The sequence below is a fragment of the Anabrus simplex genome, chromosome 2 (assembly GCF_040414725.1).
Source record: "Anabrus simplex isolate iqAnaSimp1 chromosome 2, ASM4041472v1, whole genome shotgun sequence".
In the NCBI taxonomy this organism is placed as follows: Eukaryota; Metazoa; Arthropoda; class Insecta; order Orthoptera; family Tettigoniidae; genus Anabrus; species Anabrus simplex.
The window spans coordinates 72735456-72751463 of NC_090266.1; the positions used below are offsets into that span (position 1 = coordinate 72735456).

The 16008-nt window shown below is 38.5% G+C and overlaps 1 protein-coding gene across 1 annotated transcript in view; it reads left to right on the plus strand.

Annotated features, from left to right (window-relative positions):
* Positions 1-16008, plus strand: part of Ae2 (Anion exchanger 2) — a 237331-nt gene that overhangs the window by 20837 nt on the left and 200486 nt on the right. Inside the window, exon 3 of the mRNA XM_067139840.2 lies at positions 8385-8496. Coding sequence (XP_066995941.2) covers positions 8385-8496 — 112 coding nt within the window. The remainder of the gene's footprint in view (positions 1-8384; positions 8497-16008) is intronic.

Genomic DNA, 16008 nt, shown 5'->3' on the forward strand with positions numbered 1-16008 from the left:
TTACACCTCTTCCTAATTCAATTTCTTCACTCATCTCATCTCCTATTCTCACTCTTGCTCTGGCTTAAATACAAATTCTTTATTAACCTTCTATCCCTCCAATCAACTCCATGTTTCTTCAGGATTGTCATCAATTTGTCCCATCTGACACAGTAAAAAGCCTTCTCAAGATCAATAAATACAGCATAAACCTTCCTGTCTTTCTTTATGTACCTCTCTCATATCACCTTCAGTTGCCCAGTGGCATCTCTTGTTCCAACTCCTCGCCTGAAACCAAACTGTTCTTCACCTATAAAGTTATTCAGCTTTCCATATATCCATCTGTTGAGCGCCCGCAGTAGGACTTTGGCTGCATGTGAAATTATACTAAATGTCCTATGTTCTTCACATTTTTGCTGTTCTTTTCCTTTTCTATAGACATTAAGATGATTTCACTAAAGTCCTTTGGCCATTTTCCTGTCATGTATATCTGATTACACAATCCAATCACCTCCTTTCTTCCTTCTTTATTTAACGCTTTTAACAGTTCAACAGGAATCTCATCTATTCCCATTGCCTTTCTATTTTTCTTCTCGTTCAGTGATGCTTCAATCTCCCTTCTCAGTATGGTTTCCCCTTTCTCATCCCCTTTAACCATATCTTCCTCCTGTAATTGAAGTTCTTCTTCATTTGGTCGGTTGTCCCGATCATATAGCCATTCTATGTATTCTTCCAAACTTTTCATTATTTCGTAGGGTTCATATAACATTGTGCCATTTGTAGCCTCTATTTCCTGATTGCTGTCGCTCCTTCTCTTTCCTTTGAATACTATATTTGTTGCTTCTATGTACATCACGTCATATTTCAGTTCTTTCTCCAGTTGCTCTATCTCATTACACTTTTCTGACAACCATTTCTTCTTTGCTTTTTCTGTTTCTCTTCTTAATTCATTACTTAACTTCCTGTAGTTACGCTTTCAATCACGTCTAGTATCTCCTGAGTTATCCATTGATTTCCTTCCTTCCCACAGGGTCTGGAATAGAGTTGAAGAGCAACTTGATGTGAAAGATAGGCCCACTGTCATCAGTCATATAATTCCTCTAAAACAGGGATGGAATTTACCACACATCCATGAAATCCTTGGTCCTGTACCAAGAATTTTCAGTAGGCCTTTGTCTACAGAGAGCCTTTATACCATAAATTAGCCCATTAGCATCCTGAAATCATTAGAAACATCTCATTCTTTTAATGTACTTTGGTGTCTTGTAGCAAAAATCATAAATTGTTTATACCATAACTCTCACTTCTGAAATCACATTTCTGTGATTGGTTTGTGTTCCTTTTGCTTTATTATGTTTGGCATATTTCGCCATTTGAATGCTTTATTCCCGTGTTTGTCTCCCTTTTTGTCCTCTATTTATTTATTTATTTATTTATTTATTTATTTTTTATTTATTTATTTCCGAGGTAGCTATGGCAACAAATGAATTTACCAGTGATCCACTTCCTGGTCAGTTGCGCTCTGCGCGTTCCTTTTTCTTTTGTCCTGGAGCGTGAGACTTTGGGTCGGGGGATACAATTAGGGAGAATGTCCAGTAGCTCGCCCAGGCGACCTCACCTGCTATGCTGAACAGGGGCCCTGTCGGGGGTTAGGAAGATTGGAAGGGACAGACAAGGAAGAGGGAAGGAAGCGGCCGTTGCCCTAAGTCAGGCACCATCCCGGCACTTGCCTGGAGGAGAAGAGGGAAACCACGGAAAACCACTTCGAGGATGGCTAAGGAGGGAATCTAACCCTCCTCTACTCATTTGACCTCCTGAGGCTGAGTGGATCCCGTTCCAGCCCTCGTACCACTTTTCAAATTTCGTGGCAGAGCCGGGAATCGAACCCGAGCCTCCGGGGGTGGCAGCTAATCACACTAACCACTACACCACAGAAGCGGACTTCTTTGTTTGTTCCTTGAGATTTCCTTGATATTTCCTTGAGGATTGTTAGAAAAGAAGAAAAGGTTCTACTGGTATTTATGCTAAAAGATAAAAAAAAAAAGGAGATGTTTATCTTTTGACTACGAGTTAAGTCAGTAGAAAAGGAATAGGTACACGTTTAATTGTTTCAAACCTGCCAAAAATCCCTCATAAACAGAATACTATGAGCGTAAAATATCATGTAACTTATTACATAAAACTATTAGACCAGAATGGTTGTTCGGTCTTGGCTCTAGGCCTACAGAACTGTTCAAGGAAGTTGATGTGATTAATGCCCTTCCGTATTATTATTGTCTATATTTTGTTTTCTTACGAGGGTCATAAACACATTCTATGATTATGAATAAACCATTCGTTTTATTTTAATTCTTGCTCATGTTATTGATATAATTTCCTCCTTTGCTTGTTCTCTTTGGCTTACGAGGCTCAGGTTCAGCTCCAGACTATTTCTGTCTGATCCTGTCGGACCCATTGAGTAACATGTATTATTTTCTTTTTATGGGATAAACTATTCTTAGGCCTCCAATGCCCAGCGATTTCTGCTTAGCTTATGATTATTACTGAGTTTATTTACATGGTGTGTCTTTCTTTGATATTTTATAGAAGAGTGGGAGGGGGAATGGTACAGCACCCAATACCTCTGTACTGAGTATCCTGGAACAATAGTTTGCCAATTATTAAGACTGGTGAGAACAATCCGAGTGGGTCGTAGAATTTCGAAATAACCTGAAATACTAGGCGTTTGGTACTAGGTTTCAAAAAAATCGAAATATCACCAGCGACGTGAGAGAGGGCAATCAGACTCGGTATTCCAATCACTGCCAAGAACTTTTGTTCTTATATGCGGCGCCTTCCAAGTGTCTTGTAGAGATTCAGAGTTACTAGCCCATTTCGACATAGGAAGCTTGTATGTGCTCATGAGGGCGGTAAGGTCTCTATGTATTGTGCAGAGAGAAGTTTCGTCTGTCGTAGAAGTAATAAAAGTCATCCATGTAAGTGCACTTGTCCACCAGTACAGCAGCTGAAGGAAATAAATTGGTGTGTAACGTTCCTAATTCTCGAAGTGTGGCATACAGAAAAAAGGGGCTACACGAAAGTCTAAAAGGTAGTCTGGTGAAACGTTTAATGATAACGTCATTTGTTGTCTGAGGACGGTTATTTTATAACTGATACCACGCGATACCAAAAGAATCTGGTCAAATCTCTGTCGGCGGGGTGCAAAGATTGCTGTAGATATTCGTGCTTTACATCCCCTATTAAGGCATACGGGAACAATCTGAACCTAATGTTATACAGATAGTGTTTCAGGAAAGAGGTTCGGTCCTATTTCCAATATATCGTTTGAACATAGGCACATATTTGTATGAGAAGATGCATCAAACATGACTCTCCATTTCGTGTAATCTCCATTCTCCTTATTAACAGCGCGGTGAGGTAGATAGGATAAGTCTGGTATGATATCCGTGTCGACCACTTCAACTTAACCCTGTAGAATGTAAGTAAGCGTTTCATTGTAGTACATATTTTTGTACCTGACGTCGTTCTGAATTTTCTTGTCAATGCTTGGAAGAATATTTCTGCATTCGTCCGATTGTCATTTAGGAGTGAATTATGTTTCTCGGGAAGTGAAACTACTCGCCTACCGTCATCTACACAGAGAGAATTGTGGAATTCGTTGAGTATCTCTGTGTTTCTAGTACTGAGAGATTTTGATCTTGATTCGGTATCCTTGATGCTCATGCTTTCGAGATTCCAAAACTGACTATTTGGTTATCAAGTGTAGTAAAATCTTCGAGTAGCTCTACCTGATTAACGCTGACTTCGTTGATGACGATACCTGATCGATTGCCACTAAGCATCCATCCGAACATTGATGGAAGTAAACAAATGGGGAAGAGATACTAATCTGAGGAGTGTCTTTTACAATTTCCAACAGTGATCGGCTGCGATTAGTATCTCAATGGCAAGCAGAGGTCTGCCAACAATAGCTTATGATTGTGTGCGAGAGTGATATCTAGTGGAGTAGTAGGATGAGCAGCATACACATTGTTACTTTCGAGAGCAATGATAAATGTTGTGTTTTTGTCGCAAGTCCTTGAATGTGAAGACGTACTTGACGACATTTCTCTGAAGTTGATTGAGTTGTTTCAAATCCAGTGATGGTGACGGCTCGTTCAGCGACAATTTCAGGTTTGAGCGAGTTGATAGGTGTATATAAACGAAGCAAGATTGACTGTCTGAGTCCAAGACACAACGTATTACTTTACTCAATCCTGTTGGTCCAATTAACTGAAACAGTACGCACCTTGATGGCTTCGGTGCTCCTTCAGTATCTGTTAAACGTTTTGCTGATTTTGTGTTGACGTGAAACGCAGCGGTAATAGGAAGAAATGCTCATCTGCGGGTGAATCACCATCATTTTGGAAATATTGCCTTCCGAGAGATTCTCTTTCTTCGTGAAAATTTTCCAACGCCTGCAGATGTCTTCCGAGAATGCTCGGAGAATTTTGGGTGCGAGAATTCGTCCGTCATTTTCTACATTTTCTCCCCGAATCCTCAGAGCTTCTAAGCGACGATTGCATTCCATGTACATGTCATTTTAAGAATCAGGAGTGAAAGGTCGAATGGGTTTGAGATTATCAAGAAAATGTATGTGTCTGTGTAATTCTATTTTTATCGAAGATGGATATGAAAATCATAAAATCACAGGGGTGGCTTTTATCGACTTATCTGTTGCATATGATACAGTTAATCATCGTATACTGTTGCGCAAATTATACAACATGACAAAAGATTACAAGATGACTCAAGTAATTTGCAATCTTCTCCAAAATCGTAGGTTCTTCGTTGAATTTCAGGATCAGAAAAGTCGATGGAGGAAACAAAAGAATGGTCTGCCACAAGGCATTGTTCTCGCCCCTATGCTCTTTAATATCTATACGAATGACCAACCTCTTCCAGTTGGCACCAGAAGTTACATATATATGCGGATGATCGAGCTATTGCTACTCAAGCAAACTGCTTTGAGGTTGTAGAAGAAAAGTTATCAGAGGCTCTTTCTGAACTATCCTACTACTACAGAGGAAATCAATTGAAGCCTAACCCATCTAAAACTCAGGTATGTGCCTTCCATTTAAAGAACAGACAGGCGTCAAGGAAATTGCAGGTAGTATGGGAAGATACTCAACTAGATCACTGCCCAGCACCTAAATATCTAGGTGTAACATTGGATCGTGCTCTCACCTACAAACAACACTGCATGAACATCAAGCAGAAAGTGTCGGCTAGAAACAACATCCTTCGCAAGTTGTCTGGAACCAATTGGGGTACACATCCAAAGACGTTGAGAACTACAGCCCTGGCTCTGTGTTACTCCGCTGCAGAGTACGCTTGCCCTGTTTGGTACAGATCAAGTCATGCTAAACAAGTTGACATTTCTCTAAATGAAACATGTCGACTCATTACTGGCTGCTTGAGACCAACTCCACGAGATAGAATCTACTGTTTGGCTGGAATCGCCCCACCAGATATAAGAAGAGAAGTTGCATCCATGAATGAGAGAACTAAAGCACTTGCCTCATGTGCACACCCATTAAATGGATATGAACCTGCCCACCGAAGATTGAGGTCTAGGAGGAGTTTCCTGAATACAACCGAAGATTTAAACGAATCTGCCCAATCCACACGGTTGAGATTATGGAGAACTAGAAATCCTCAACTTGCTGATTGGATGCTACCAATTGAACATCTCCCCCCAGGACACGAGGAACATTGGTCTACGTGGAAATCGCTGAACAGGCTTCGCACTGGGGTTGGTAGATCAAGAACCAATATGGTAAAGTGGGGCTTTCCTGGCACATCCAGGCAATGCGAATGTGGTGAAGACCAAACCACAGCCCATTTCATGAACTGTAGTAAGTGTCCTTTAAGTTGCACAATAGAGGACTTGATGGCTGCAACACCTAATGCCCGTGATTTGGCAAAATTTTGGGCAGACACTATTTGATATGTATGTCATTAAGTACCATTATGCAATGTAAAATGTATGCTTCTGATACGAATAAATAAATAAATACCATATTTATATTGCAAAATTCATTTGGTTTCTTCATAATTTTCTGCATTGATGGCGGCACCATCCACTAGATGTTTAGATTCTCCCTCCAGATAACCCCTCAAGGAAACATGTTTATCAGTTGTAGATACGGTACTGTCTGATTCTTGTCTACAGATGATTGGAACTGTTCCCAAAAGCGAGACCATGTTTCGATGTTACCGTTGAAAGGCTCAAGTTTGATAGTGGGCAGTTTTACTGAAAATTTCTCGTGATTCTCAGACGGTACTCAGATGGGGGGGGGGGGGGGGGAGGTGGCATTAATACTGAGAGAAGATGTTGAAATGGCTATACTTTCGTTAATACCGTGTGTAGCGCGCTGTATGGCTCGTTTGGCAGTGACAATATACTCATCACATTTTTCGATATCAGATTCAAACTCTTGATCCGAAAGAAGGTCGTGTATTACGTCACCTATGCTAATAATAATTTTGTCTAGTGTCACAATATGAAGATAAAGCTGAAATTCCACATCGGGGCAAATATTCGTAGTCTCTTGTAGTCTCTCTCGGTAATATTGATTTTCGTTCAACGGTGTAGTGTCACTGAAGCTGTTAATAGCATTAAAAAATCTTGTAGCATTTGCCATTTCCCCAGTGCGTTTCCGTTTCAATTTATGTAGTCTATCTAATAAAGCCTCTGTCATTTTGTTAGTGAATGAAAGCAGAACAATGAACAGGTTTTCGCTTGAATGACGAGAAGATGGTTACTGTTGAATTAGCTTACCTACCGAGTTCCCGAAGAAATTGATTGTGGGTTATATTTTGGGAGGTGCAGTAGATGGCGTCAATAAATATCTCGTGAATGATATGTGCTTAACCAAAGAATGTAATATGCGAAATAAATTATTTTCCTAAAAATGGACCAAAATATAGTGGAAATTGTAAGTCGAGTAAGTAGCAATGCTAAAACGCGCAAGATACTACAGAGTAATAAATAAGTTAGAAGATTGTGAGCAACTGCAAAATGACCTCGATAATGTTGTGAGATGGGCAGTAGGCAATGGTAATTCAGGTTGTGAGTTTCACAAATAGGAAAAGTCCTCTCAGTTTTAATTACTGTATTGATGGGTGTGAAAGTTCCCTTTGGGGATCATTGTAAGTACGTAGGTGTTAATATAAGGAAAGATCTTCATTGGGGTAATCACATAGGCCTAAATATGATTGTAAATAAAGGGTACAGATCTCTACACGTGGTTATGAGGGTATTTGGGGGTTGTAGTAAGGATGTAAAGGAGAGGGCATATCAGTCTCTGGTAAGACCCCAAATAGAGTATGGTTCCAGTGTATGGAACCTTCACCAGGATTACTTGATTCAAGAACTGGAAAAAATCCAAAGAAAATCAGCTCGATTTGTTCTGGGTGATTTCCGATAAAAGAACAGCGTAACTAAAATCTTGCAAAGTTCGGGCTGGGAAGACTTGTGAGAAAGGAGACGAGCCGCTCTACTAAGTGGTATGTTCCGAGCTGTCAATGGAGAGATGGCGTGGAATGACATCAGTGGATAAATAGTTTTGAGTATTGTCTTTAAAAGTAGGAAAGATCACAATATGAAGATAAAGCTGGAAGTCAACAGGACAAATTGGGGCAAATATTCGTTTTAGGAAGGTGAGTTAGGGATTGGAATAACTTACCAAGGGAGATGTTCAATAAATTTCCAATTTCTTTACAATCATGTAAGAAAAGGCTAGGAAAACAACAGATAGGGAATCTGCTACCTGGGCGACTGCCCTAAATGCATATCAGTAGTGATTGACTGATACTTCCCCTTATCAGGCCGTAGTCTGCTGCTGTATGTTCCTTCAAGCCGTCGAAGTACAATAAAATTTTAATGTGTTTCTTAATGTTGAATCAAATATTTATAGTATGTTAGTTGGTTCATTCAATCGAGTGTTTCGGCACCAAACATTTAGTGAATAGCTGCAATTAAAAGGAAATCACTGCAGGTCAACCACGTACTACCATCTTGTATTGCAGTGAATCTAAACATTACAAATAATACAACAACGTATCCAAATAATAGTCCCAGACGTTCAGAGAGAATGCACAAGGTATCAGTTTCAGTTTCCCGCTCATACTGTACACATCGTAAAGAGCACTGATTGATTGATCATTGCAGATCTTGCCATTAGCTGTTGTCAGTCTTGTTTCAGTCATGTGTGCGCAGGATGGTGAGAGAATACAGAGTGACTAAAGTTATTTTCACCGTTCGCTAGATTTGATTCAGAATACAATTAGCAAAAACGATTCCATGTAGTATTTATGTGTCCATAAATTGTCTACAAATTATTTTTACAATTTCTTGACAGGTGAGACTGGAGAGAAGACTGGAACTACAGCGGAAGGTACGGAAACAGAGCCAGATACTGTAAAAGATGAATCTTCCGCCAAAGAAACTGAAAAAAAGGCCAGGAGGAAGAGGTAACGTACTCAAGATTTTCTCCTTGTTATGTAAATTATTGTCCGCCTCTGTGGTGTAGTGGTTAGCGTGATTAGCTGCCACCCCCAGAGGTCCGGGTTCGATTCCCGGCTCTGCCACGAAAATTTGAAAAGTGGTGCGAGGGCTGGAACGGGGTCCATTCAGCCTCGGGAGGTCAACTGAGTAGAGGTGGGTTCGATTCCCACCTCAGCCATCCTCGAAGTGGTTTTCCGTGGTTTCCCACTTCTCCTCCAGGCGAATGCCGGGATGGTACCTAACTTAAGGCCACGGCCGCTTCCTTCCCTCTTCCTTGTCTATCCCTTCCAATCTTCCCATCCCTCCACAAGGCCCCTGTTCAGCATAGCAGGTGAGGCCGCCTGGGCGAGGTACTGGTCATTCTCCCCAGTTGTATCCCCCGACCAAGAGTCTGAAGCTCCAGGACACTGCCCTTGCGGCGGTAGAGGTGGGATCCCTCGCTGAGTCCGAGGGAAAAGCCGAACCTGGAGGGTAAACAGATGATGATGATGATGATGATGATGATGTAAATTATTGATGATTGAAAATTATATTTATTGGATTATGGTAGATAAATAATTCCCCCCCCCCTCCCCATTCAATAACACAATTACAGTCCAGTGAATTATTATATCATGTACGGTATTTCGAATCCTTTGGCCAAAGACTGGTTGGATCCACGACAGCTGCCAACGGGTGTATTGGAGAGACAAAGAGTGACGTAGTTTCCTGTTTGTTTGCTCACTGAGCCAGAATATGCTATCACATCAGTCTGCCAAGCCCACTGAATTTATGAATATTTTCCCTAATAACCTTAAGTTTTTAGTCCAGCGCCATCTTCTTTTTCTACCGGTTTTCCTACATCTGTGGGGTCACGGGTGCGGACTTCGTCGAACATGTGGATTTGGCCCTGTTTTACGGTCGGATGCCCTTCCTGACGCAACCCTATATAGAAGGATGTAATGACTATTGCGTGTTTCCGTTGTGGTAGGTGGTGTAGTGTGCTGTCTGAATATGAGGAGCAAAATGTTGGGACAAACATAAACACCCAGACCCCGAGGCAGAATAATTAATCAGACGCGATTAAAATCCCCGACCCGGCCGGGAATCGAACCGAGGGCACTCTGAACCGAAGGCCTCAACCTGACCATTCAGCCAAGGAGTCGGATGTAGTTCAGATCCATCTCTAATAATAATAATTATAATAATAGCCGGGCTGAGTGGCTCAGACGGTTGAGGCACTGGCCGTCTGACCCCAACCTGACAGGTTCGGACCTGCCTCAGTCCGGTGGTATTTTAAGGTGCTCAAGTACGTCAGCCTCGTGTTGGTAGATTTAGTGGCCTGTAAAAGAACTCCTGCGGAACTAAATTCCGGCACCTCGGCGTCTCCGAAAACCGTAAAAGTAGTTAGTGGGACTTAAAGCCAATAATAATAATAATAATAATAATAATAATAATAATAATAATAATAATAATAATAATAATAATAATAATGTTGGGTTAACATTCCACAACTACTTTTACTGTGTTTGGAGATGACAAGGTGATAGAATTTTGTCCCACAGGAGCTTTTAAGTGCTGGCAAATCTACCGGCACGGGGCTGAGGTATTTGAGCTCCTTCATGTACCACCTGTCTGAGTTGGGATTGAACCTGCCAACTTTGGCTTGACCATTTGAGCAACCCAGCCCAGTAACAGATGGTGTTTGCATTCCATTTTGTCTTCCAGTATGGGATAGAACAAGTTTGTTACTTTCATGACTATGTTTTTGCCTGATCTTTGATTATGACAACATGAAAATGACTGAGGTATGTACATAGGTAGTCACTTATTTATCAATGGCGTTTACTGCCAGGAGTGTCCGAGGACATGTTCGGCTCACCTGGTGTAAGTCTTTCTATTTGGCCCCTATAGGCGACTTGCGTGTCTGAATGTGCTATGATTATGATAATGAGGTAGGGAGAGGGTTAAACCCAATGTCGGCACGTAGCCTACTCCTGTCGACTAACACCAAGATGTCTGCTCATAGCTTTACGTCCCCATCCGACGGACGAATCACCATCAACAGCGTCATGTGCCCTCACTCTGTGATCACTGCGGAGAAGTATGGAATTTAATCCAGGCTTTTGGTACACAATCTAGTGATTAGAAGTTGTATACCACTAACTCCCCTACCCTATTGGCCAATATTCTGATGGTGAAAAGTTTTTCGACCAACAGGACTCGAACCGGATAACCACGGTGCCAGACTATATAGACTTCAATGATCATGGCCACCAGGTGGGCTACATGTAACACCAATCCTTAATGAGGCCAGTCTCTGTGATGCATGCTGTAATGAATTGTAAAGTTGGTTGATTCTTATGTTTAAGTGGATTTGAGAGACTGATATGTAATGACACCTTCTGGCTCACTGGTGAAAATGATGGCAAACTACCTTGCTCCCCTAGTCATTATCATTATCATCAATTCCCATTTTTCATCTACAATAGTATTTTTCTTCTTGTATGCTTCTTTATTGACACCTGGTTGTGGAACTCTTGAGGATCCGAATAGCCTCCGAGCTGAGGACTCAACATACATACATACATACATACATACATACATACATACATACATACATACATACATACATACGTACATTCTCACATACTACATCTAATTTCCCTCTGCAGATCAGTGTTAGAATGTCGACCCCTGTGCGTTCTCAAATTCATGGCTCAAATCCAAAGGACAGATGGATTTTTGAAGGGCAGTCAAAGGTCCATTCGGCACTCCATATCTTATGATGTTGGTGTATAAATTGTCTCTGGTCACACATATGGAAAAATGAATTAAAACTCAAATATAAATCCCCCAACTGTTAAATGTCTCTGTGCCATCTGTCAGATTAAAGCAGAATATAGTTGTTGTTGTTGTTATTATTATTATTATTATTATTATTATTATTATTATTATTATTATTATTATTATTATTATTATTATTATTATTATTATTATTATTATTATTTTAGGCGTTTAGAGACCATAATAAGCAACACTTACACATTTTTCGAAGCTTTCTCCTCAGCCCAGTGTCGTTGCATTCTCCCTCTGGCAGCCTGTCTCCTTTCTGCTGTCGACTCGTTATTCTGCTGTTCTTCTTCATTAAAGCCCTTGAAATTGCCAATCTGGTGTCGGTACTTGGTTCTGTTAACAGTGTCTTCACGATTTAGTCCAATATTTTTCAGTTCCTTCCTGAGCTCCCTGAACCACTTACCCTATGATATGTGTTCGGTCTACTATCAAGTATGATAAAATATTTCTTTCCCAACCGCTTGTTTACCTTGTCTTTAGTTGTTGGGGAGCTGTGCAGATATTAGACAAGTACTTTGTTTTTACAAAGGAGATCCTAAGTCCAGCCTTTTCAGCTTGTTGTTTCAAAAGATTTATCTGTTCTGCAGCTGTATCTGTGTTTCTAGAAATGATCACTGAATCATCAGCAAAAGCTAGACAGTTGATCTTGACACCGTTTTTTGAACCTGCAATTTATACTTGGTTCAGTAAACCTTTCTTGTTAAGTTTTTCCCCATTCACAGATAGCCTTCTCCAACACACAATTAAAGGGAGTCGGTGACAGTCCATAGCCCTATCCCTACTCCTGTTTTAATTTCAAACTCCTTAGAAAATCCACCCATGAATTTTACTTTAGAGTGAGTGGGAATTAGTGTCTGCTTGAAAATTTCTGTCATTTTATCATCCACTCCAAATTCACTCAAGATGTCAATTAATACTTTGCATTCAACTGAATTGTATGTTTTCTGGAAATCTACAAAGAAGACTACCAGGTCTTTTGAAGTGTAATTTTCTGTGACTCTTTTCAAACTCCATATCTGCTCGTGTGATCCTAATTTTCTGAAACCACCTTGGTGTTCACAACTTTGGTGATCTATTTGCTCCACTAGCCCGGTCTGAAGGGCTTTTGAGAGTACCTTATATGCTACAGGTAAAATAGAAGTGCCACGCTAATTGTTGACATCTGCTTTTTCATCTTTTTTGTGTAATAGGTGAATCAGTGCCATTTTCCATTCATCAGGTATTTTTTCAGTCTCGCACATCTTCATCAATTCATGGAGTAATGCCTGGATGGTTTTCACTTTTCAGTATCTCTGCTGTGATTGAATCATTCCCTTCAGCTTTGTTGTTCATCAGTTCCATGACTATCTTCTTAGTTTCTTTGTTTTGAAGAATTTTTGGCCATTTATCCCTGGGTTCATTATAGTTCAATAGTTCATCAAAATAGCTTGAAACAATATCACATTTTTCTTTATAGCTTACAGCCAATTCCCCATCCTTTCTCTGAAAGTTTAAGCTTTGTCCCTGATAACCTTTCCAGTGTTGTTTTAATGTCTTATAAAAGTTCTGACTGTTGTTATTCCTAAATTCCAATTTAATGTCTTGTATTTCCTTCATTAATTAATTTCTTTTGGTTTGTCGGAGGGTTTTAGCCATCTGTTTCTGCACTTCTCAGTAAGTATCAAATTTATTGTTTGTTTTATCAGCATGCCATACTTTGAGGACCACTGCTCTTTGGTCTGTTGCCTTATCACAATCTTCATTCATTATTATTATTGGCTGAATGCTGAAAGGCATAACGGTCTACAATGATGATGTATTATTATTATTCATCTGATTTATTTCCAAATTAAAAGTAAACTGCTAGATCATCAAGAGAGTAAACTTACTTTGAATATCAATTAAAGCAATATAATTTATAAATAAATTACAATGAAGAAATGGTCCAAGTACTGATCCTTGTATGACACCAGTATTTTAGCCAGTTCACTTTCATCATCTGGAAATGAGACTAACATATTTCTTTTGTAATTCTTGAGCCACTACTAAGAGATATACACCTGTAACAGCTGCACATTCTAATTTTTACAAGAGGATTGTGTGTGTATATCAAAAGCCTTAGCAAAATCTGTAAATGTATCACTTGCTTTTCTAGCTTTATCGTGGGATTCCTATACTTATTTCATCATGTCAGCTTTCATCATTTCATTGCCTCTTTTGTGATAAAATCTGTATTGACACTTGGAGAAATACATGACATTTCTTAAGAAGGATAAAGGCCTATTTGTGATAGTTTTCTCTAAATTTTTTGAAATGAATGATAATGTTGTTGTAGGCCCATAATTTTTAGGATAACTTTCTTCACCATTTTTGAAACAAACCTTTTATTGGTTACTTTAATATCATTGGAAAATCTACCATTTCTAAAAGTGTCATAGATAAAATAACATTGTTAATATTGAACTGAGCCTTTACTGTTCCTTTTTAGCAGGAAGTTTGTAATTATTCCATCCTGTGTTAATTTTGTTTTATTTTTGAGTGCTACAATCAATCAATCAATCAATCAATCAATCAATACTGATCTGCATTTAGGGCAGTCGCCCAGGTGGCTACTTCTTCGTAACCTTAAATTTCATTTCAGTGTCTGGAGTGAGATAAAATAATCAGTGTGTTTTTAACCCATAATTGAGGTACCGGTATAGATAGTAAGTAGGAAGACATCTTAACTAATTTTTGAGCAGTTATGACAAAATGATTATTATATATATCACAAAACCAAGTAAGGTTCTATTTTTTCACATTATTTCCAAAGACTGTTTGCTATTTCATTCTCCTACCTGCTTATTAGCTACAAACCACTTATTAGCCCCATAGTTGCTTGGGATTACACTGGTCAGAATTCAGAAGCAGTATATTTCTCAGAACTCTTGTCTCCATCACAAACAAGATGTTCCCAGGGAATGTTTGCAGACAAAGAGAATAATTCCAGTTCTGCAATATATGCATACCTAACTGTGTCACAATGATCACCCAACCCTTCGTAAATTTTATGATGGTAGGTAGGAGAACGGTATAGTTTATTGCCTTCCGCACATGCGCGCATGCCGCTATTTTGTGTAGCTGATTTTTTCGAGCAGTTATTGACTGTGACATGTGCGATTATTGATATCTTTGCTCATTCATGTAATAATTGGATGGGTGTCGTCATATTGACGAACGATTAGTGATAGTGTGAACTTATAAGTATAATGTTTCTTCATGCCTTTTTTACATTTATACTTATTTATTTTCTTGTTAGGTTTGGTTTCTTTGCAATATAAATAACCCACATTCATAATTTTAAGGGTTTATTTGAATATGTTGTGTTATAAAATTCATTTCTTATAAAACATGTCAAGTTTTCTATATTTAATAAATAATCACATAAAATTATTTAACATCTATGTATTTTGATTCATGTTAAGTTTATGACACTATAGGAACTTTAAATAAATAAAATCTTGCCAAATATAAGCTGTTACATAGAAAATATAACAATTATAAATTGGAGTAGTCAAATATACGAAGGGTTAGTAATAATGTGTGGCGAAATAGGGTTAGTGTTCTAGGGTTAATAGAAAAAAAAGGACATGGCTCTTGTTAATTTGCTTGTAGAACTGATTAAAGAAATGACAACAAAATCTGAGCATTCATACTTCAGTGAGTGTTCAATTTCAGGTGGACTATTTCACGTTCAAATGTCATGCTACTGAACAACTGAAAGAAAGTTTTCTATAACTATGAGATTGTTCAGTCTGCCAAAGCTAATAGAAAATAGCTGAGAAAGAAAGAATTTATTAAAAGATTATACTTGAAAAATTATACAATTGATTGAAATCAGAACGACATGTTTCATTCTTTAAAGAAAATCATCAGATTCTCTGAAATCACAATTTTAACTTTTTTAATATATAATGAATTGATTAATATTATTAAAACATGTAAAAAAACATTCATGTTTAAATTCCATTTATACTCTTCTAATATTTCAAAGAAGATGAAAGATGAAGCATTACTGGAGCACTCATGAAATGCTCCAGCAATGCTTCATGTCTCTTTACTAGTCATTGTTTTACATTTCTCAATAATATTCATCAATTTAAAATATTTAAAAAAATGTGATTAGATAGAATCTGATTATGTTCTTTCAAGAGGAAAACATGTCATTCTGTGTTTAATTAATTGTATCTGGCTTTTGGGCTTATGCCCCATCAAGAAAACGAGGTGAATCTTTTTACATTTCGCAAATGGTATCTTTTTCAAGTATAATCTCTTAATAAATGTTTTCTTTTCCAGGCAGTTTCTAAATTTATGTTAAACTGAATTAGTTTTGGTAGACCAAAGAACCTCAGAGTTATAAATTCACTAAGTCAAAACTGATGAAAAATGGCTTCCATCATAACAAATTTGAGTAAATTGAAATATGCTGTACATAATTATTGGTTTTTTCTTTAGGATTATTACAAGTATAATCCTCATCTAGAACTGACAAGTAAAGTTTCTTTTTAGTTTAAGGGTTTCATTTCATTCAAATATAATACAGCAGTGAATAAAATAAGACATTAAACTACCTAGTTTTAGTGTTATATTTGGCATTTGAGTTAAATTTGATATTTGAGTAAATC